At 38.1% G+C, this 21,372-nt stretch overlaps 2 protein-coding genes across 14 annotated transcripts in view; one reads left to right on the top strand and one right to left on the bottom strand.

Moving 5' to 3' along the window:
• The window catches only part of Dusp10 (dual specificity phosphatase 10), a 550,627-nt gene that overhangs the window by 137,702 nt on the left and 391,553 nt on the right, over positions 1 to 21,372 (top strand). The window lies entirely within an intron of this gene.
• Enah (ENAH actin regulator) overlaps positions 1 to 21,372 on the bottom strand; it is a 111,038-nt gene that overhangs the window by 2,018 nt on the left and 87,648 nt on the right. For 2 of the 5 annotated variants that reach the window (XM_038349372.1, XM_038349373.1), the window contains 9 exons: positions 17,045 to 17,334; positions 15,172 to 15,282; positions 13,354 to 13,655; positions 12,435 to 12,580; positions 12,233 to 12,290; positions 11,390 to 11,438; positions 7,291 to 7,357; positions 5,501 to 5,563; positions 2,101 to 2,179 (listed from right to left, as the gene is read on the bottom strand). In XM_038349372.1, coding sequence (XP_038205300.1) covers positions 2,101 to 2,179; positions 5,501 to 5,563; positions 7,291 to 7,357; positions 11,390 to 11,438; positions 12,233 to 12,290; positions 12,435 to 12,580; positions 13,354 to 13,655; positions 15,172 to 15,282; positions 17,045 to 17,334 — 1,165 coding nt within the window. Of the gene's footprint in view, positions 1 to 2,100; positions 2,180 to 5,500; positions 5,564 to 7,290; positions 7,358 to 11,389; positions 11,439 to 12,232; positions 12,291 to 12,434; positions 12,581 to 13,353; positions 13,656 to 15,171; positions 15,997 to 17,044; positions 17,335 to 21,372 lie in introns of all 5 variants that reach the window. The other 3 variants (XM_038349374.1, XM_038349375.1, XM_042056057.1) reach the window with 2 other exon arrangements.

Here is a 21,372-nt window from a genome sequence, read left to right as displayed (position 1 = left end):
TTGTTCAGGTCAAAACTTAAAACATCATGAAATATATTTAAGTTCTTTTGTGTGTATGTGCACGACCAGAGGACAGCCTTGGGTATTACTCTTACAAGTACAGGTTGTCTTCCATCTGTGCCCATGTGATGACCACACTCCCAACACCCCTAAGAATCTCTTGACAGCCTGGAACTCACCAAGTAGGTCAGGCTAGCTGAGGATACTGCACACTAACGTGCCCAGCTTGTTCACATGTGTCCAGAGATCAAACCCTTGTACTTACTTACAAGGGGGCACTTGTTTCCAGGGTCCCTCCACCCCATAACTTCTGATTCTAGTTTCAAGTCTATTTCTTAGAAGACTAGCCTTAGTAAATTCTGCTTAAATATTTCTTCCTTATAATATGAAATGGAAAGACGAGAACTCAAACAGCCAGCTCTGTCATACAGAGAAGCATAATTCAGATAGCTGTGAGACCCAATCCTCTGGCAACATCGAAGTGATGATGCATAAATCAGTTTCGAGGAAGATGTTACTGGACAATTAGCTCTGGGCAGATTTGTCACCATATATGAAGTATGGCAATCTCTTAGGAACCACCAGAGCTGCCAAGTGCTATTTCAAGGACCTAACAAAGCAGGCACCAGCCACACATAGCTGCTGAGTTCCAAACATGAAGTTAGTCTAAAAAGAGATGGACTGTAAATGTAAACCAAGCATCAGATCTCAGACTTATTAAGAAAATAATGTGGGGGCTGGCTCTTGCAGAAGACTCAGGCTTGGTTCCAACGCATATGGCTGTTCACAACCCTTTGTAACTCTAGTTCTAAGGGAGCTGATATCCCCCATTCTGGCCTCTGAGATAGGAAATAATTCACTAAATAAAAATTTAATCAAACACTCGATTAAAACAACAAAACATTGTGCACATATTGAATTCATTTTTAATATATTTAGGTTAAGTAAAATATTTATTTTTATTTAAACTGATTTTTAAAAAAAATTTTCCATGTATGAGTATTTTGCCTGCATGCATGTGTGCCACATGTGTGTCTGATGTCCAAACAGGCCAAAAGAGGACACCAGATCCTCTGAAATTGTGTGATTTTAAGAGAATATGTGGGTATTCAGAAAGGGATGTAGGTCCGCTGCAATAGCAGCAAACACTCCTACCTACTAAACCATCTTTCCAGCATCATCTATTCTGTTTATGTGGCTAGTATTTCGTGTGCGAGTAGGATGTACATATGTGTTATAGATGTACATATATATTTAAATGATGCTCTGTAGCTGTCTGTAACTCCTGTTCTAGGACATCTGATGCCCTCATACAGACACATCTGCAGGCAAAACACCAATGTACTTAAAAAAAAAGTACATTCAAAGTTAAAAGAACAATAGAAAGAACCACAATTTTCATAGGTGAAAAACAGCAGCTATTTTTAGAAGGAATTAATTTCTCTTAAATTATGTATTATACTGTGCACTTCAGAAATTTTTAAATTATCTCTTAAAGTTCATTAAGGAAAAAGCTTTTCACGTACAAATGAAGTTGATGACTATCAACCTGCTAAAATTCCTTTATTTTTTGCACCAATCAATGTTTATAAATCACTTCGAATAAAACTGATGGAGTCAAAAGTTGGAGATTTGCTTTTGTCAAACTGCTTCTTAGAAATCCTAAGTATGCTCCAAAGCTACAGAGAAACCCTGTCTCAAAAAAAGAAAAAAAAAAAAAAAGAAATCCTAAGTATGCAAAAGTGTCCATTTCCCATACTTCTTGCCAAAATCAAATTTGTTCAGATTTGTTTGGTTTATTTTTGCTAATATGTTAAGAGAAAGGTGGAAGCCCACTGTTACTGTCCTTGCATCTAAGCTTGAAGTTACATGACCACACCATGTCCCCTTCACTGCTGCTGGAACTTAAAGGGAACTCACTTAACCAGAAAAGAATTGAGATGTGCAATAAGGGATGAATATGGCCATTTTAATTTGTCTAAAATATTTGCAACTGTGTGTGATCTTTTGGAGTATTCCCATGTATACAATGTATGTGTGCAAGGTCCCCTGTTCCCCCTTTAAAAAAGAAATGTTAAAGGAAGCATACTGAGTACCAACCTGCTTCAGTCTGTCATAGTCAAGTCCTTCTGTCTGGACTCCATTGGCACTGGGCTGTGACAAAGGTGTAGATTTGGGTCTGTACAAAAGAAATTTCCAGTACAGATAAATTATATTTATAACATTTAATGAGTTTGCAAGTAACTGTAAAATTGCCACCTCAATGCCATATTTAATTTCATAAACACATTTTACTAAAAAGTCAACTGTCAAAATTGTAGGACTGATTCGAACAGGAAGCAGAAAATCTTTCACTTTTCTCACTTTCATCTATTGAAAAGAGTTGAAAAGCGTGACAACATGGCGATGCTCCTTTAAGAAAACAGAAGACAGTACTCCCTTGGACCAGGTGACACTGGGCATGCTGACCACGGACATGACAAAGTGGCCAGCTGAAACTCCCAAGGCTTATATATAACACAGTCATTTTTGGTGCTTTTGAAACTTTGTATTATGTATTAAATATCAAGCAAATCAATAAAGGGTAAGCTTTAATATCTTAAATATTTTATCATAGATCAGTTTATAAGTTCTGAGCCTCAGTTTATAGGAAAAAATAGTTTAGTAAGCCTAGTTTCTTTGTTTATATGCTTCCTTTTTAAGCACTGAAATAAAAATGTTGAAAAATGATTATTAGGTTAGAAGCATACTCTCACATTCAATTGGCACTATGTTGCCATAAAGTCCATAAATTTACTTTGTTTTGAAAAGAAAGAAAACAGAAAAATAAAAACTGGGCAATTCTAAGACAGAAGCTCTCAATTACAACTGCACTTTCAAAAGTTTAGCTTTTATTCAATTTTTACACAGTAAAATGTCCTATAGAATAGGCATATTTCAAACATAAGTTTCAAGATAAAATAAATCAGTCATGGCTCCCTCTCCAATCCTCAGAGGGAACCTGAAGTTTCAGTTGCTCACATCTTCATTTTCTGGTTTAAGACAGTAACCATTCTACAGACCATTAGTGAACTCATTATTTCAATTTTGCAGAGTACCAGGATTAGCAAATTATCTGAACAAAGATCCAACACACATAACTTACTATAAAGTTATATTTCATAATTCTTAAGATGCAACACTTCAAATCCAAAGGCATTGTTTATGGAGATGAAATACTTAATTTGCTTTAATATCAAAACATATTAATGCTTAAAAAGTTTTATGAAACAAAACCAAGACACCCAATTTTAGCTTATTTGGGCATCTGCTTAAACAGTAACTTGCAGAAACTTTGTTTACCAAATACTGCAGATTTATATATAGAACTGATTCTCCTCTTATAAAGACACATCTTTCTTTGTTGAAGACCCTACTTAATTCTAAAGTTTTAAAATCTAAGACCCATAGCAAAATATCCAGTGTTCTGTGTACAGTCAAGCATAGTATATATTCTTAAGGGTTGGTACACTGCATTTTTATACACCCAGGTTATTTATCACTGCCTTCCAGAATTAAATTATTAATTAATCTGCTTTCTATCTTTCTCATTTAAGGTCAATTAGTAAATTTCTCCTAAGATATATTATGACTATTTCTGAAATTCCAACAGGTACAATATCTACATAATTGAGAAATATGCTATAGTACATAAACACATCTGCATTTGTTAAACAGTTTAAAATGTTAATTAATAAACAACTGTGCAAACATGCAACTTTAAAAAAATTTAATTCATGCTAACATGCAATCCATCACCACCACTACCACCACCACCACCGCCACCACCACAAGAATTGACTCAAGGGGGGAACTTTTCATACTGAAGGAAAGGAGTAATCACCACTTCTTTTGTTTTGAAGAACATCACCCTGGCCCTAGGTGTGGGAGCAGGAAGGTGACTTAGAGGACTCTGTTACAGGCACTGTTTTTCTCTGTTCTAGCAGATTTTCCTAATAAACCTTTTGCTGAGAACAGTTAGCCTACCTCAAAGAAAGAAATAAAAAGGCTGGACTGTAATATGAACGTTTATGGAAAAATTAAGTTGACAAAATAAATATGCCAAATATTTTGCTTTCCAGTGGCATAAAAGCAATTTTAGCAAATAAGAATTTGACCAGAGTCAAATTACAGAACTACTAATGGACAGATATCCTCTTTATGCATTATTTAATCCATGTGTTCAGTAGACCTGATGCACATTTTAAAAAAATGGCTGTATGTAATATTAATGTATTTTATGTAATATTAATGTATTTCTTTTCTTTTGAGACAGGCTCTGTGTAGTCCTGCAAGTCCTGGAACTTTCTACGTCAGTAATTCTCAATCTTCCTAATGCTGTGATCCTTTAACACAGTTCCTCATGTTGTGGTGACCTCCAACCATAAAATTATTTTCATTGCTTCTTCATAACTGTAACTTTGCTACTGTTATGAAAGGGTTGTTTGACCACTCCTTCCTTCATTCCTTCCTTCCTTCCTTTCTTCCTTCCTTCCTTCCTTCCTTCCTTCCTTCCTTTCTTCCTTCCTTCCTTCCTTCCTTCGAGACAAGGTCTCACTATAGTCCAGGATACCCTTAATTCATAGCTCTGCCTCAGTATCTGAAGTGCCAAGATTACAGGCATATTAATACCATGTCCCTCTTTATATCTGTTGCCTTTAAATTATGGGTTTTTATTATAACTTATAATAAGACATGAGCATTTATTAAATGTTTAAATATGCATTTTTCCTTAACTATAAGAGAATGTTCCTAGATGCCTATATAGCAATTATGCGGCAATATTTAACTTTATTTTCTATCATATTCTACAAATTGCTAAAAAAAAAAAAGCATCTACAGACTTTTAAAAATTGTTGCCTGTTTTCAATCAAGAAAAAAATAGATTGATACTGCCCTATACTGGCCTTCCCTTTAGGAGGTGGTGGAGGGTAGTGCTGAAGACCAAACTTCAAGACTGAAGCATTTCATGTGCTAAGGACATGATCACTGAGCCCAGCTCCCAGGTTTGTATGTTTAATATTATAAGGATTGGGTTTTGGTTGTTTTTGTTTGTAAAAAACATGTGCTCAGAAAGCTGGGTGCCAGACTGTTAAAGGTGCTTGCTTCACTACAGTGATGATCAGCTTCATCTGTGGCTACAATACTATCCTGTGTTCTAGCCAAACCAGCACAGGCCCTTCAATTTCATTCTCTAAGCCTTGTCATAAAATCATGAAGAAAACAGTCTTTAAAGGAAAATACTCAAGCTGCCAACACTGTAAGATGATCTGACTTTTCATTTTATCATTTGTATATGTCTAAATCCAACCACTGAGTGGTAGCAGGGTTTTACTTTAAATGTTCAAACTATAGTAAAGTCTCCCTTGTGGTGATTACCAATCCAGGTAGAAAAAGCTCAGCCCTACCCTGGACGTGTTATGGAAAAGTCTGAAATCACAAAGTCACAGCAGGATGATACCTGTGTAATGAATCATAGGACCTGTTGTCAAAAACAATCTGATTTTTCCTTGGAGAATCCCGTCTATGAAGGGGAGAAACCATTTAAAGGTATACAGTAGAACTTCAAAAAGATAACTCCCATGATACTACTGATTTACAGGCTTTTAGTTATAGCAAGCAAAACAAAAATAAATTATCCTTAAAATATCTATTTTGCCAAATTTAAAAGGGTACTTTGATACTAATTTACATGACACAAAGGCTACTTTCATAGGCTGCAGCTACCTACTTCCCAAGGATCAAAACATAAGAAAAGACAGCTCTATTCTGTGAGTACCAAAGCAATAGACTAAAAAATATCTGGAGCTTAATGTATGCAAAACTAACTATTTCTGGGCATGTACAGAACATTTCCTCCCATCAAATGCAAACGCAGTAGATTTTCAGTGAAAACCATGATACTTCAATATTAGCGATCATTCATCTCAGGGTGTTTGTTCTTACTGCCACGTTCTTGCCCACAGTTAGTGCACAGCAATAGGTAAGTACTGTTTATGGACACTATCTTTCCTTTCTTTGTCTTTGGAGACAGGATTTCATGTAGGCCAGGCTGGCCTCAAATTTAAATAGATGAGGATGACCTTGACCTTTCTTCTGTCTCATCCCCAACCCCTGTACCTCAGTACTGGGATTATAGGCATATGCTACCATGTCCAGTTCATGCAGTGCTGGACACTGACCTGAGCTATATCCCCAGTCTGAGTATTATGTGTGTGTGTGTGTGTGTGTGTGTGTGTGAGAGAGAGAGAGAGAGAGAGAGAGAGAACAAGCCTATGTTCTCTAACTTGACTATGATTAAAAAATGTTGGGTTTTAATATTTTTGTATAATTTATTATTTATTGATTGATTTGATTTTTTGAAATGGGGTCTTACTATGTAACTATGTAGTTTTGCCTGGCCCGGAACTTACTATGTAGTCCAGATTGGCCTTAAACTCGGAGATCTACTTGCCCGTGCATCATGAATGTTGAGATTTAAAATGTTTGTACCACCACACCTAAATTATATAATTTTGAATTACATGCAAATAGGTGTTTTGCCTATACATATGTCTACATGTGAATACAGTGCCTTCACAAGCCAGAAAACAGCACTGGATCCCCCTGTGGGTGCTAGGACTTGAACTGGATTCACTAGAGCAACCACTGAGCCACTTCTCCAGGCCAGTTAGAAGTTCTGAAGAGATACAGCAAATTGGTACTGTATTTTAAAATCTATATAGAAACTGATGGGGCATTATTGGTCAATGCTATATCAGATTTCCATTACTGTTTAACATTTAATTGTGGGGGCAGCAATTCTATTCTGGTTATATGGAGACGTCCTGGGTTCTTTGGGAGACTGTCGAAGTACTTAGGTTAAAAAAATCACTTACTTGCAAGTTTCTTTCAAACTATTAAGAGGCAAAAATATGGATGCCAAGACATAAGACATGTAACTGTTAAGTTTGGGTGGTAGTTGCATTTTAATATTTGGTACACTGTTTTTTCTTTTAATTTGAATTTAAAAAACAAGTTAAAAGGGATAAAACTACCCTAAAATATCAATAAATCTGATTAACAAACATGTCAGCAGAATTTATCAGATAATCAGGAGTGGCAAAAATATAAATTTAGTGTTTGTTCAATATATGCATTATAGGTGCCTTTTATGTTTTCCTTTGTACAACCAAAAGTTTTCTATGATAAAAATGTATTAACTTCTTTTTAGACAAGCATGTAATATAAATCTTAGAAAAAAATCAATACCTGGAGATGACAGGTGACTTACTGCCATTCATTGTGTTTGTTCTTTCCCAAGGTTTTCTAGCTGGTTCTTCAAAAATAAGAAACAAGTGTTATTAAACGAATATACCTCAGATCCTTCTAGAATCATTGCAAAACAAGACACGAAAGAACTATCATTCTATGGACACAGTAATAATACATATAAAAAATATAAATTCTGAACACAAAGGACTCTAAATCTTATAATTTTTGAACTTAAAACAGAAATTCAGGAGGTAGAAGCAGAAAGAGCTCTGAGTTTGAGGCTAGCCTGGTCTTCACAGTGAGTACCAAGGAGTCAAGACTACATAGTAAGATCTTGTTCAAAAACTAAAATCAAATCAAAACAAAACAAAAAAGTGCGAAGAAATTAGTAAGTTTCCTTGAAACCCCTTCTATCATAAAATCTAAATAATCCAAATGATAGCGGCAATAACATGATAGTGGCCTTTTACTAATCAACACAATTTACACTAGAATCCACTAAATTCAAACTTTTTGTCCAATAGTAAATAAAATTACAATCTGTGATGTGTTTTCTAATGTTTCCCCCTCAGTGGCTTCTGTACATCTTCACTCAAGAGGAAGCTTTAAAGTCTCTTTGAACTGTATGCAAAACTAAATTTAAACTCCCTTGACGCCTGCTTTAGGCTCTGAACTGTTAAAGGCACCTAGGGATGAACCTAAAAGTTGCCACTGATTTTCCTTTACATGGTCAATATTTAATTCTTCCTTTATAAGGGAATAGCTAAGGCACTCTGTCAGTCAGCAGTTAGTAAGGGAACATCAACAAACAGGAGGAGGCCAAGATGGATGGAATAAGAACTACATCCAACACACTAACCCAAGTAATAGAGGATGGAAGACAGCAGGAAGGGAGGAGAAGAACCACTGAGACACTTATCAAAGAAGACACAGGTGGAAGGATGAACGTAATTGCTGGTAGATGCAGTACAAACACTACCTCAGCAGAAGAGTAGGGAGAAGCCCTTCTCTCAATTAGGGAGAAGGCCCTATTAATCTCTTTTTTGTTTGTCTGGTTTTTTTTTTAATAAACAGTCTCACACTGTAGTTCAAGGTAATCTAGAATTGTATATATAATCCAGGCTGGACTCAAACTTGTGGCAATCCTGCTGCCTCAAGTCTGCCAAATGCTGATATTACAGGTAAGAGTTTTTACTTTTACCCAGCCAAACTTTTTTTTTTTTTTAAAAAGGGGTTTCTCTGTGTAACAATCCTAGCTGTCCTGGAACCTGCTCTGCAGACCAAACTGGGCTCGAATTCAGAGATCTGCCTGCCTCTGCTCCCAGAGTGCTGGAATTAAAAGTGTGTGTCACCTCCACTGGCTACTCCACTGGCTCCAGCAGATTTCCCAACTGGTTTTCTTAACTCAGTCTTCCCCAGCTCCACATTGACAAGGCTGACAAAGGCAATCTTAAAGTGTTCCCAAAGAGTTTCACTGACTTACACATCAACACAAATACTTGCAAGATAAAATCCAAATCTATTACTTATCTTTCCCTAACAGTCTTTTTAATTTTATGTGCATTGCTGTAAAGGTGTCAGATCTCCTGGAACTGGAGTTGCAGACAGTTATGAGCTGCCATGTGGGTGCTGGGAATTGAACCAGGTCTTTTAACATTTGCTTTTCCCCAAGAATCTCTGGTAAGTCAACTCGTCATTTCCTAGTTTTCTCTTACTCAACTTTAACACCACACCTCTGTTCATAACATGTTAATGTGCTAGTTTCAGCGAGCTAAACACTCTACAATGCAGAAGGAAATATTCTCACCAAAGATAGCCCAGGTGACTTGATACGTCATTCCCTCTGACACAGCTGACACAGTTGCACTTAACATTTCATGAGATTTTGTGCTTAAGAGGCTTTAAATATTGCCAGGCGGTGGTGGCACAGGCCACCACTGAGCACTGGGGGGGGGGGGGGGGGGGGGAGAGGCAGGTGGATCTCTGTGAATTTGAGGCCAGTTTGGTCTACAGAGCGAGTTCCAGGACAAGCTCCAAAGCTACAGAGAAACCCGATGTTGGAAACAAAGAGCGTTTTAAAATCTCCCACTCATTTTTGGCTAATGAAATGTTTTAATGTGATGTCTTTTTGTTGTTTTTTGAGAAAGGGTTTTTGAGACAGGTAGCTCTGGCTGTCCTGGAACTCGATTTGTAGACCAAGTTGACCTTGAACTCACAAAAATCCACCCGCCTTTCCAAGTGTTGTGATTAAAGGTGTGTGCTACCACTGCCTGGCTACAATGCCAACTTTAAGAACTGAATAAAACAAATGAAAAAGAAGCTGTAGGGGCTGGAGAGATGGCTCAGCGGTTAAGAGCACTGCCTGCTCTTCCAGAGGTCCTGAGTTCAATTCCCGGCAACCACATGGTGGCTCACAACCATCTATAAAGAGGTCTGGTGCCCTCTTCTGGCCTGCAGACATACATACAGAATATTGTATACATAATCAATCAATCAATCAATAAATAAATAAATAAATATAAAATAAAAAAAGAAGCTCTAAACCTTTCTAAATGAATTCCTGGTTTCATATGTGTGGGTTAAAAACAGTTGGCTTTTTTTTAAAATAAAGATAATGTACCAAGTCCCATTTAGAGAAAAACCAAGGTGGATTGTGGAAAATTAGTTCATGGTGTCACAATGTTAATGATAGAAATAGCCAACTTCAAAAAGATTTTTTTTTAGAGTGGGAAAATGTTCTGAGAGGAAAACCAGTACTACTGTCATCTTTCTACACCAATTTCATTTCTAACTATATACTATTATTCTTTATAGCTACAGATAAATGTAGCTGTCACCTTTCTTCCCCCCAACAGATGGAGACTATAACAAGGATCCACAACTGATGGAGGAGGGTCATCTGTTTATGTGTTACTTTCATTGGTTAATAAAGAAACTGCCTTGGCCCTTTGATAGGACAGAAAATTAGGTAGGCAAGTAAACAGAACAGAATGCTGGGAAGAAGGCAATGAGTCAGTCGCCATAGCTCTCCCCTCTGAGATAGAGGCAGGTTAAGATCTTTCCCGGTAAGCCACCACCTGGTGGTACTACACAGATTACTAAATATGGATTAAAGCAAGATGTGAGTGTTAGTCAATAAGAGGCTAATACTAATGGGCCAAGCAGTGTTTAAAAGAATACAGTTTCCGTGTAATTATTTTGGGTAAAGCTAGCCGGGTGGCGGGAAGCGACTCACCACTCCTTCTACACACAACTATGCACTGAGTAAGTGACTGGCTTGTTTGGCGCCAAGCCCAGATAATAATCTGCTATATAACTCTATACCTAAAGTTCAGGAAAATCACAGATGAGAAAATGAGAAGCTTCTAAGAGTCAGAGGACCAGGCCGAATGCATGTGTAGACATGACAGGGAAGCTCTAGCCAGGACATCTCAAAAACATGGATGCTCAAACAAGACTAGCACAGCGACACCACCAGTTGACACCAAAACAGTCACGGGAAATTCCATGTGGCCCAGCCCCTAGACAAAGAGCTACTAGCAGTCAATGGCTGCATAGAAACGGAGAGTTTGAGCCTGGCAGTGGTGGTGCATGTCTTTAATCCCAGCACTTGGGAGCCTCTCTGAGGTCAAGGCTAGTCTGGTCTACAAGAGCTGTTTACAGGACAGGCTCCAAAGCTACAGAGAAACCCTGTCTTGGAGAGAAAAAAGAAAAGGGGAGAGTTTGTTTCCTCAACTGAGAATGTTCTGAAATATGCTACCTAACATGTGCATTTCATTTCTTCTTTTAAAACAGTTTAAAATAGTTCCCTGTAATGAATACTCTCAATCTATAAACACACACATGAACATGTATATTAAGGTATTTGCCAATATAGCATTAGCAAAATGTTGGATTTAACAGATTTCAGTTTCAGGAAAAAAAGCATTGATTCCTGAAATCACAAAAGGCAGAAAAAAGATCAAAGTCTTCAAATGTACAGAAGGCACTTTAACATTTTTGATGAGCAAGCAGTCAATTGGTCAGTCCAAACATGGGAAAAGAGACTTTTTACTTGGACAGTACTATTGTTAAGGGAGTTTTCTGCTGAACTTACCAGGTGTACTTGTTGTAGAGGCCTTGGAAGTTATAGGTTCTGAATCTTCCTAAATATAGAGAAACAGTCACATGAAGATAACATCACCAGAAACACTAGTCTCTGCAGCTAGGTTTCCAAGCTCTCCTCCCATGTTCTCTCTGCCATCTACCTCGTTTTCCTTCCATTCTGGCTTACACTGCTTTCCTCTCTTCCTTTCAGTCTTCCCTCTACTGTCTTCACAAAGCTCCTTCTTTGCTAAGCTCTGAGAGCCTGCTCTAGCCAACGCTAGGAACCTGACACGAGGTGGATTTGAGGAGTGTTATGACAGGAGGCCAGATGGCACAGGGAAAACAATCATGGCTGTGTTGAATGGCACATAAAGAACAGGCTGGAGATGCTCACCCAGCTGAAATGTGGAATAGGATATGAAGGTACAATCCTAGGGGGCACAGCTAATAAACCCAGGATTCCTAAGGGTGATGTATAAACTGCTGATTTAATATAATTCTTTAATCTTACATTAGCACAAGGAAATTGAGAAGCCTAACAGATTAGAAAACTTGCAAGAATCCATTCACTCATTTAATGGTGGGTATAAGAACAGAATTAACTTTATATGTTTGAACTTCAGTACTTTTCCCACAACTCTTCATATTCAACTCAATTCACTAAGAATGAGATTAAAATTTTATACATAACACTCAAGCCATTTTTAATACTTGTATAGTTATAAATAAAATAAGCAAATAAGCCCAAATGAATTAAGTTCAGATTATATAATTAAGTTCAGATTATATGAGTCTTTAATGAGCTGGGCTTGAGTTCCACACCTGAAGGCACAGAGATTTTATATTCACTTACACTTCTGTCTTCTTTTTGTTCTGTTTCTATTGTTGACCCCTTTTCAGCAATTCTTCTCCTGGAAAGGCAAATTGATTAAAAATTTTTATATCACCTATCTTTGTCTGCCTGCCTGCCTAACTACTCTTATTCTAAGAGGAAAGAGGACAAAATTATCAAAGTGTTTTTGATTCTGGACATAGCCACTACAATAAAATCTTACCTCCTGGCCAGCAGGGCACTCATCTCTTCCATTAAGCCACTCCCCCCTAGAGGAAGGGGTCCATTCCCACGACCAGCATCTGCTTTGGATGAGGCCAAGTTCACAGCTACAGTACCCCCTCCACTTGGGAAAGAGCCATCCTCCACCTTAATGAGAACACACACAGAATAATTTCCTATGTAGATAATAATGCTTATTAACACATTCAAAACAGAGGAACGCACCATTATTGATTTAAAAATTTTTTTTAAATTTGAAGAACCAATAGTGAATAACACTGACTTTATATGTCAATAGAAATTCTATAAAGACCACCAATAATGGGAAAAAATAGTACTGATTTTCCAAATGATGCACTGAAAAAAACACAATCCTGATAGTAATTTTTTCCTCATCCCAAATACATAATCTGAATCCAACAGAGGAAGAAATATGATAAATCAAGCTCAGGTAATTATAGGAAAAAAGTTAGTATTTTTAAAGGGTAATAAAGATTGAGGAATTGTCACAAATTAAAATAAGAGACATTACAATTAAATTTAACAAATGATCTTGAACTAGAAACACAATGCCATAAAAACTATTAGCTACCCTCCCTTCAAATTTACACTGAGATAGAAAAATAAGAACATGGTGTTTCTGACTTACTCTCAAATCATTCAGATTAGAAACTGTGTGATAAAGGAGATATACACAAAGAAGAGGCAAATAGTGGTAAAAGTTAACTAGTGAATCTAAAGGTGATGAGGTCACAGACACTCTTTATACTACACTTACACCTTTTCTAAAATTTTAAATTATGTTGGTTTTTAATCAATGAAGTTAATAACAAGGTTTATACCAGCATAATACAATAATTTCACGTTTTTAGACATTTAGGAACAAGACACACAGTTAGTTCAGTAACTTGGTAATTTACCCGAGACACTTTCCTAAGTTTTGCTCCTGCGATTGCAGCTGCGAGTCCAGTTAAAGGGCGATTGTCTTCTGACACAGATCCAGAGAAAAATCCAGATGCAGGGAGGGGAGGGGCAGGAGGTGGAGGAGGAGGGGGAGGAACTTGACTAGGAAGAGGGGGTGGGGGAGGCGGTGGAGGAGGCCCAGTGGATGGAAGTGGGGGTGGAGGAGGAGGTCCAGGGGGAGGAGGGAGTGCTGAGGTGTGGTTAGGGCCTGGTGGGAGGGGTGGAGGTGGTGGAGGTGCAGGTGGTCCCAAGACAAGGCCTGAGAGGAAGAAAAGTTAAGACAATCATCAACAACAGAGCTAAATCATTGTATGTTACAGGGGCAAATATATAGAATGACATTCTAAAGTAAGTTGACTCAGACACTGTATATAAAAGATTAATTTATCATTATACTTAAAATTTAGACTAGTTTTTTAACAGAAGATATGATTTGAAAGCCAAAGTATTTACACAACCATTTAATATTTGACCTTTAGTAACAGAAGCAATGAGACCCCCTCAAGGAATCTGAAAACAAATGTTTATATTATTAGAAAGATATGCAATGTTACACACACACACACACACAGAGAGTGGCATGCACACCCATGCAATTAGTACTGCCCAAGATAATTCATGTAAAACCTTAGATGCTGAGCTAATATACTTGACTATGATAACAAAAAGGTATTTATTTATTGATAAGGCTTAAAAGGCTAATTTTTGTTTCTGTAGAGACGAAGCTGAGTTTGGGTAGTAGTTGTCACTTCTGAGGCTTGAACAGGCATACAAACAGAAATGAAAGGCTGAAGGTAAGCTGTCCTAGCCTGCAGAGAGTTCTGAGCCACAGTAGGACAGAGCCTTGTCAGGCTGCCTGTGCCTCCTGATCAGATGTCAATCACAGATAGTAAATTACGCATATTCTAATTTGAGTCACCTTTTAGTAAAATCTGATAAAATATCATCAAAAAGGTCGAGTTTAACAAAGGGAGTTATTTTTAAATCTAGACTGTAACATTGTTTTTAAGCATGAAGTTGTTTTTGGCATCCTCACTACATTGTATACTTATATAAACAACAACAAAAAGCAGGGTCATAATGTTTTCTCTTACAGAACTGGGTGAACTTTATGCACATCCTCCACACTTACAGCTCTAAGGTCCCTTCCTTGCTGTCATGCAGCATGGCTTGTGTTTGGGACAAACCTTTAAGGACCCTCTGTTTGTCCTTCTACCACTATTTGCAATCTGGCCTGTGGAATTCTCTGAGGTACACACCAAGCCTGCCAACCCTTTCCTTCTACTCCCAGCCCAGAGGTTACCCACTCTAAACATCTAAATCAGCACATCTTAGAGCAGAAGCGCCCCAGGGCAAGCTCTGGGATGATCTATTAAACAGACCTCCAACTCTCCAGGAAAGTATTTAGATCCCATTATTTACTGCATGGAAGATGACCAGTCAAGTTTTCCTAGTGAAGTTTAAAATAAACATATTTGTATAGGGGTCCCTAAATATTAGAAAGCACCTTCTACAACTCTTACTGCAAAAGATCCAAAAACCTAAGTTTAATATGGATATCCCCCATATAAATTCCTATATACAATTAAGGTCCCAGGATAAAAAAAAAATTCCTTCAATTTTTTAAAAATAAAATAAAGCCCCATGTAAGTACTTTGGTAAAGAGACGATCAATTATTAAAACCATCCGACCCATTCTTCCAGGCAGTCAAAGTTATTGCTACACACTACTCTCAAGTGACCAGTAGTCAGCAGCAGTAGTAGTGAAGCCTTACCCTGTGGGGTTGGCGTCTCGGCCGGCTGAGAGGCTGCCTGCAAGCCTGGCTCGGAAGCAGAGGAGTCTCCCAGCTCAGGATTTAGAGGGGTCTCCACAGAGGCAGGGGCAGCTGCAGAGGGAGAAGGGAGAACACTGGGCTTGGATGAGGGGGTTGAGGCAAGAGGGGTGCCTGGAGGAGGAGAAGCCTGTGATCCACAGTGTGAGAGTGAGGCGAGGGGAGGCAGCGGCGGCGGTGGCGGCGGTGGTGGAGGCGGCGGTGGCGGAGGAGGCGGCGCTGCTGGCCCTGAGGTAGGCGGTGGAGACACTGGGTATGTTACAGAGTCCAGCAGCCCATTGGGTGCTGTCGGTGACGGAGGCATTTGGGGCACAGGAGAGGAGACACAAACGGGGAGGACAGGCCTTGGGCCAGTAGCTTTGCCGGGAGGACTGCTAATCATTATCGGAGGAGATGGAGGGAGGGGCGAGAAATTGGAAGTAGACCAGGCACAGGACTTCGCAGCTGGAGGCTGAGAAGAGGGTGTGTTCACAGGAGAAGAAGGTCGAGAGTTTTTGTTCAGAGGACGAGGAACTGTAGCATAATGGGGAAGAACAGGGTGGAAGGCTGAACCTAGAGATGTTGCAAAACGTGTCGCTGAGTGTCGCAGTGGTGGTGTAGGGGGTGTGGAAGTAGGTGGCAAAGCAGTCACTACAGCGTAATCAGGAGTGGCATCTGACACTGGAGCTGAGATGACTTTAGCATATGATGGAGGAGGTGCTGAAGGAGGCTGGCAACTGGAATACTCAGGAAGTGGAGCATTATACAGGGAGCTGTCTGAAGATGGAGCTGGACATAAGGTGGAAAGCAGCGGCAAAGACAGGATAAAAAAGGAGAGAGAAAAAGGGAGCTAGTGAAGCCACAAAACCAGCAATCAGACAAAATGTATAAACGTAGACTATAGTTAGTACCAGAAAATTAGGCAAATAATTGTCTCCACTTGAGAAAATTTAACTTGTCAACATTTTTGAAATTCGAAAGAGGATGAAATATATTCTTTTAACTATATGAATTAATACTCTATCCTTTATAGGAAAAGAACAGTAACAGTCTTAACTTTACTATTTAGTCCACTAAAACAGCATCAAAATTATTACAAACAGCAGAATAAACTGAGTTGTTCGGACATGGCAAAATGTTTAGTACCAATGGAAAGAACACCCAACTTAGTGCTTTCTTGTGGACATTTCTATCTTCTCAGCTGTGACTGCAGACAATCAGGCAGTGAAAAAACTACGAATTAACTTAACCAACTAGCCAATACTGAACCCACACTGGCTTCTGATGTAGCTCAGAAAGATTAAAGTTCTCTGATAAATACTAAACATCTTAAGCTTTAACATATCATAAACTTCTATGACATTTGATAAATCCCTGTTATTTTTCCCAATACTAGAAAATGTTTAAATAACCAGTTATTTTAAGTGAATATTTCCATCTATTTTAATTTTTCCTTCAGAAACCTGACTATACCCAAGCTAACTTGGTGTTGTATTTGGCATAGTAGAGTATGTGATAACTTTAACTGACTGCACAAGGGAAATACCTTCCAAGATCATTATATAAAAAAAAAATCTTTGCATAAAAACACATTCACACTTTATAGCTGAATTTTAGGGCGGCAAGAATTAAAATGGCAAAACAAAAATTCCCAAGAGCTTTCTTTTAGTTTCTAAGCAATAAAAGAAAATACTGAAGCAATAATTGCTAAGTACTTATCCTAACTCCAAACTGCACTGCTTATTCCCCAGCACGCACATGTGAAGTATCACAATTCTCGGCTGCACAGATCCTTGCGCAGCTCAGGCGCAGGAGACAGAAGTCTGCAGACTCTTACCAGCATTGGACACTCTGCGCTCTCGCTCCCATTCCACTTGCTCGCGCTCCAGCTGCTCCAGGCGCTCTCGGTCTTGCCGCTCCCTCTCCAGGCGCTCCAGCCGCTCCCTCTCCAGGCGCTCCATGTGCTCCCTTTCCTGCCTCTGTCGCTCCAGCTGCTCTTGTTCCAGGCGCTCCCTCTCTAGCCTCTCTCTTTCTAGCCGTTCTCTCTCCAGCCTTTCCCTCTCCATTCTTTCTCTCTCCAGCCTCTCCCTTTCCAGATCCTTCTGTCGCTGCTGTTCTTGCAGCTGCCTGAAATTAAAAATCAAATAAATAAAACTAAAACCCGTGGTCACGACTTCCACACAAAGGCAGGCTCCTTACAGACACCTTGTATTTTATACCCATGAAACTAACCTCTCAAAAGCCACATGGGCTCAATCAACACCATTTTTGAGAATAGAGAGTAGCAAATAAACCTCCCACTATAATCACCAAATCATTACATTAATCAGATGATGAAATAATTTTAAAATGTAGTCTTTCTTAAAAATGTAACATTTTAAATGAAGTTACAGCTTCAGGAAAAACAATGATTGTAGCTATATCTGAATAAACATTTGGTGACTAGAAAATAAACCCAGTTAAGTAAGAAATAAATTATAAATCACGAAAATTTCATGTCTATAGGTAACTATAGTTAACATTTTGGTATATACATCTAGACCTTTTGTTTTATAATAACACACCCATACATTTTAAATTCATTCAAATCAGTATCATCTCACCAGAACTCTGAAATCTGCTTTATCTGACACAATGCACACTGGAAAAATCACTGTAAATCCTTAGTCTAACCTCTTTAACTTCCATGAGCATATGGGCAGCACTGCTTAGTTCTTAAGTTTGAGTGGTCTCCAGTGCAGGATATAATTTACCCTGGCATACAGGTAGAGCACTGTATACATAATAAATTTAAAAACTATAGACAGAAAAGATAATTTTTTCAATAATATATATATAATAAAGAAACTCAACTGAGGTTTGTATTAAAATTTTAACTAGGGGCTAGGGATATGGCTCAGTGTTTGAGTACTAGCTGCTCTTTCAGACGACCTGGGTTCGATTCTCACCCCCTACATGGTGGTTCACAATCATCTGTCACTCCAGCTCCAGAAGACCCGACACTATCTTCTGGCCTCGAGGCAAAACACTCACATGCATGAAAATAAATTTTTTAAAAAGAAAGTGACCACTGCTAATTTGAAAAAAAAATATTAGGTTTTTGGGTGTTTACATTTTGTGCTTCTCTTTTCATTTATCTCAAAATCATGTATGTATATATCAAGCTTACAACAGAGCAAACATTAGCTTACGATCTTAACACTTCCCTACCCATTTCCCATTTTAGCTGATTGATTTCCATTTTCAATGGCAAAAGCCTTCCACAACAACTGTTACACACACAGACACACAAACAGCCACAGGAAATAACTTGGCTAAATCAATATTCAGGAACATTCAGGGTTATACTAGCATTATATAAATACTCTCCATAGCTGAGCTACAAAATATTCTGACAGCAATTTGTACCCATTCTGATTGCTGGGCAAGAAAAAAAAAAGCTGTCAATATCTGTTTCTCTAGGCAACATGATGCTTTTAACACACGGAATAAGTAATGTTTGGTAGTTATTAAAGATAGGTATGGATGTGGTGAATCTGGAAGCAGCATTGAATACAGACATTTATAACGACAATGTATTGACTTCAGAAGATTGCTCTGCCTGTCAATCTCTAAAGGCTCCAAGTCTATAAAAGTTAAGGAAAAAAGCGCAATACCGGGTAATACTTTCAGGTTTGCTGAAAGATAACTCAAATAAGCTGATGATGCACCTTCAAAAGACTGATGTTGAAGAAAGCCTGCTCACTGAGATGACTATGTATATGTAGATGAAAAAACAGCGTGAAGCACAAATTTTCTGCCTTACAAATCCTTGGTGAGCATGAATAATTCCTACCTCAACTGAAGGACTTACAAATCTGCCTATAATGTTTTAATCTATAAAGTAAGACATCCCTAAATCTTTTTAGTAGTTTCCAAAATTTTGAAGCTTGCTTTCCTCAGGATCATCACTATTAGCTTGCATACTGGAAGTTGGTACAGCCCTTCTTCCCAGAGGTCATATGCATCAATTGCTATTACCTGCCATTAGCAGAATCACCTCCAGATTCTACTACAACACAAGTGTCTGAGTTCCAGGCCGGGGGAAAATTCCAAAAGGTTTGTTTTTCTTTGAGTTAGCCATACATTTTATAAATAATTTGAATGTTTCAGAAGAAACAATTACATATCTTTTCCAGAAATAAATATAAATGAATACTATTATGGCCATTAAAGTATTTTAAATGTATTGAGTAAAAATATAAAGTATTGTTTTCTTCTATCACTGAAGTGTTTTCTTCCAAAACAGCAGGCCCCAAATACAAACAGATACTGAAAGAACCGGCCCACAATGAAATCAATACACACACACACACACACACACACACACACACACACACAAACATGCACTTAGTTTATGTTTACTTAAGACACAGTCTTGTGAAGCATGTAAAGTATAAATAAAATGTCAAGATATATTTTATTCATTAGTACCTTGAATGGCGGTTGTGTAAATATAGATTTCAATTCAATACAGGTTAGCACTATGTAGCCCCAGCTAGCTCTGAACTCACACTGACCCACTAACTTCTATCTCCAAAGTGCTGGAATCAAAGGTATACACTACCACATCTGGTGAACATACATACGTTTTATTGTAAAATGTGGGCATTTAATCTATTAGTTAAAAAAGAAGAGGAAGAGGAAGACTCTTTAAAAAAGACAATTGAGTTTTAATGCCACAAAGCTCCTGTGACAAGAGTCAATACTTACAACAAAATTCGATCAACTCTTGGTCCATCCCGCCTCTGAAGGATAATGGGAGTGCTGTACACTTTCATTACTCCAGTTCCTCAGTTCCTTGCTGGGATTATTATCCCCCTTTTATAACTTTCAGTTAGTAGTGATGATTTACTAGCTATTTATAGATTATTATCTTCTATGTCGAGAGCAAAGGACTGACTCATGTTTCTTAGAATATATTTTTCCATCATAGCCAAGGTAGCCAAATATTAATGAGTAAGAACCAGAAACTGATTTAATGAATGACAGACACATGAGTAAAATACTATATTACGGTATAATAAAGGTATTATATCAACAAGGTTTAATATTTACTTTAACATTTAACATTTATTTTGCCAACTAACTTCATACAAAAAAAATAAACTTATAAAAGCAATGCCTAGTTTAAAAGTTAAAGAGCATTATTACAATGCATCTTCTCAATGCTCACCACTGCTGGTTTCTTCCCACAGAAGCAATTAAGTTTTCAATATTCTTGCAGTAATTTCATATTTCTAAATACAGCAATTACCTTAGAAACATTTCTTTTTAATAAAAAAACACTTATTTATTTATTGTGTATACAATATATGCCTGCAGGCCAGAAGAGGGCACCAGACCCCATTACAGATGGTTGTGAGCCACCATGTGGTTGCTGGGAATTGAACTCAGGACCTTTGGAAGAGCAGGCAATGCTCTTAACCTCTGAGCCATCTCTCCAGCCCGAAACATTTCTTCTTGGGCTGGAAAGATGGCTCAGCCATTAAAGGCTAGGTTCACAACCAAAAATATAAGAAATATTTTTTCTTGCCATTTCAAATTGATATGTCACTATTTTTCAACTACACAAATTATTTAATTCCTATGTTCTGGGAGACTGGCACTGGGGACTGAACCTCCATGAGCTCTATCCCTAAGCTATACTCCAGCCCTGACTCTACCCACTCTGGCTACTCCTCATTTTCCAATCTCCCTATAAAGTCAGAGCACTCTGACTACAGCAATACTATTTTTATTTTATATGTATGAGTGGGTGTTTTGTCTGTATATGTCTGTGTGGTGCCTGGAGGGACCAGAAGACGGCACTGGACCCCGCCAGAACCAAAGTTAGAGACAGCTATCAGGTGCCATGTGGTACCAGAAGAGCACTATTGCGCTCAACCATTGAGCAGTCTCTCCAACCCATGTAAAACTCTCTGAATGACTTCCTACTTCACACCGAAATGATGAGGGAGTGTGTCTGTGTGTGTTCACACACACACATGCTGGCTAATTCATAAAAATCCACCCTGAAATGAAGTATTATCCATTTGATTTAAGAGATGAAAATGTATTAAATTTCAAGCCTACTTCTAGTATAATCCTCAGCACACATTAAAAAAAAAAATCCAGTCCATAGTA

The sequence above is a fragment of the Arvicola amphibius genome, chromosome 12 (assembly GCF_903992535.2).
Source record: "Arvicola amphibius chromosome 12, mArvAmp1.2, whole genome shotgun sequence".
Lineage (NCBI taxonomy): Eukaryota > Metazoa > Chordata > Mammalia > Rodentia > Cricetidae > Arvicola > Arvicola amphibius.
This window is presented reverse-complemented; position numbering and strand designations above follow the sequence as displayed.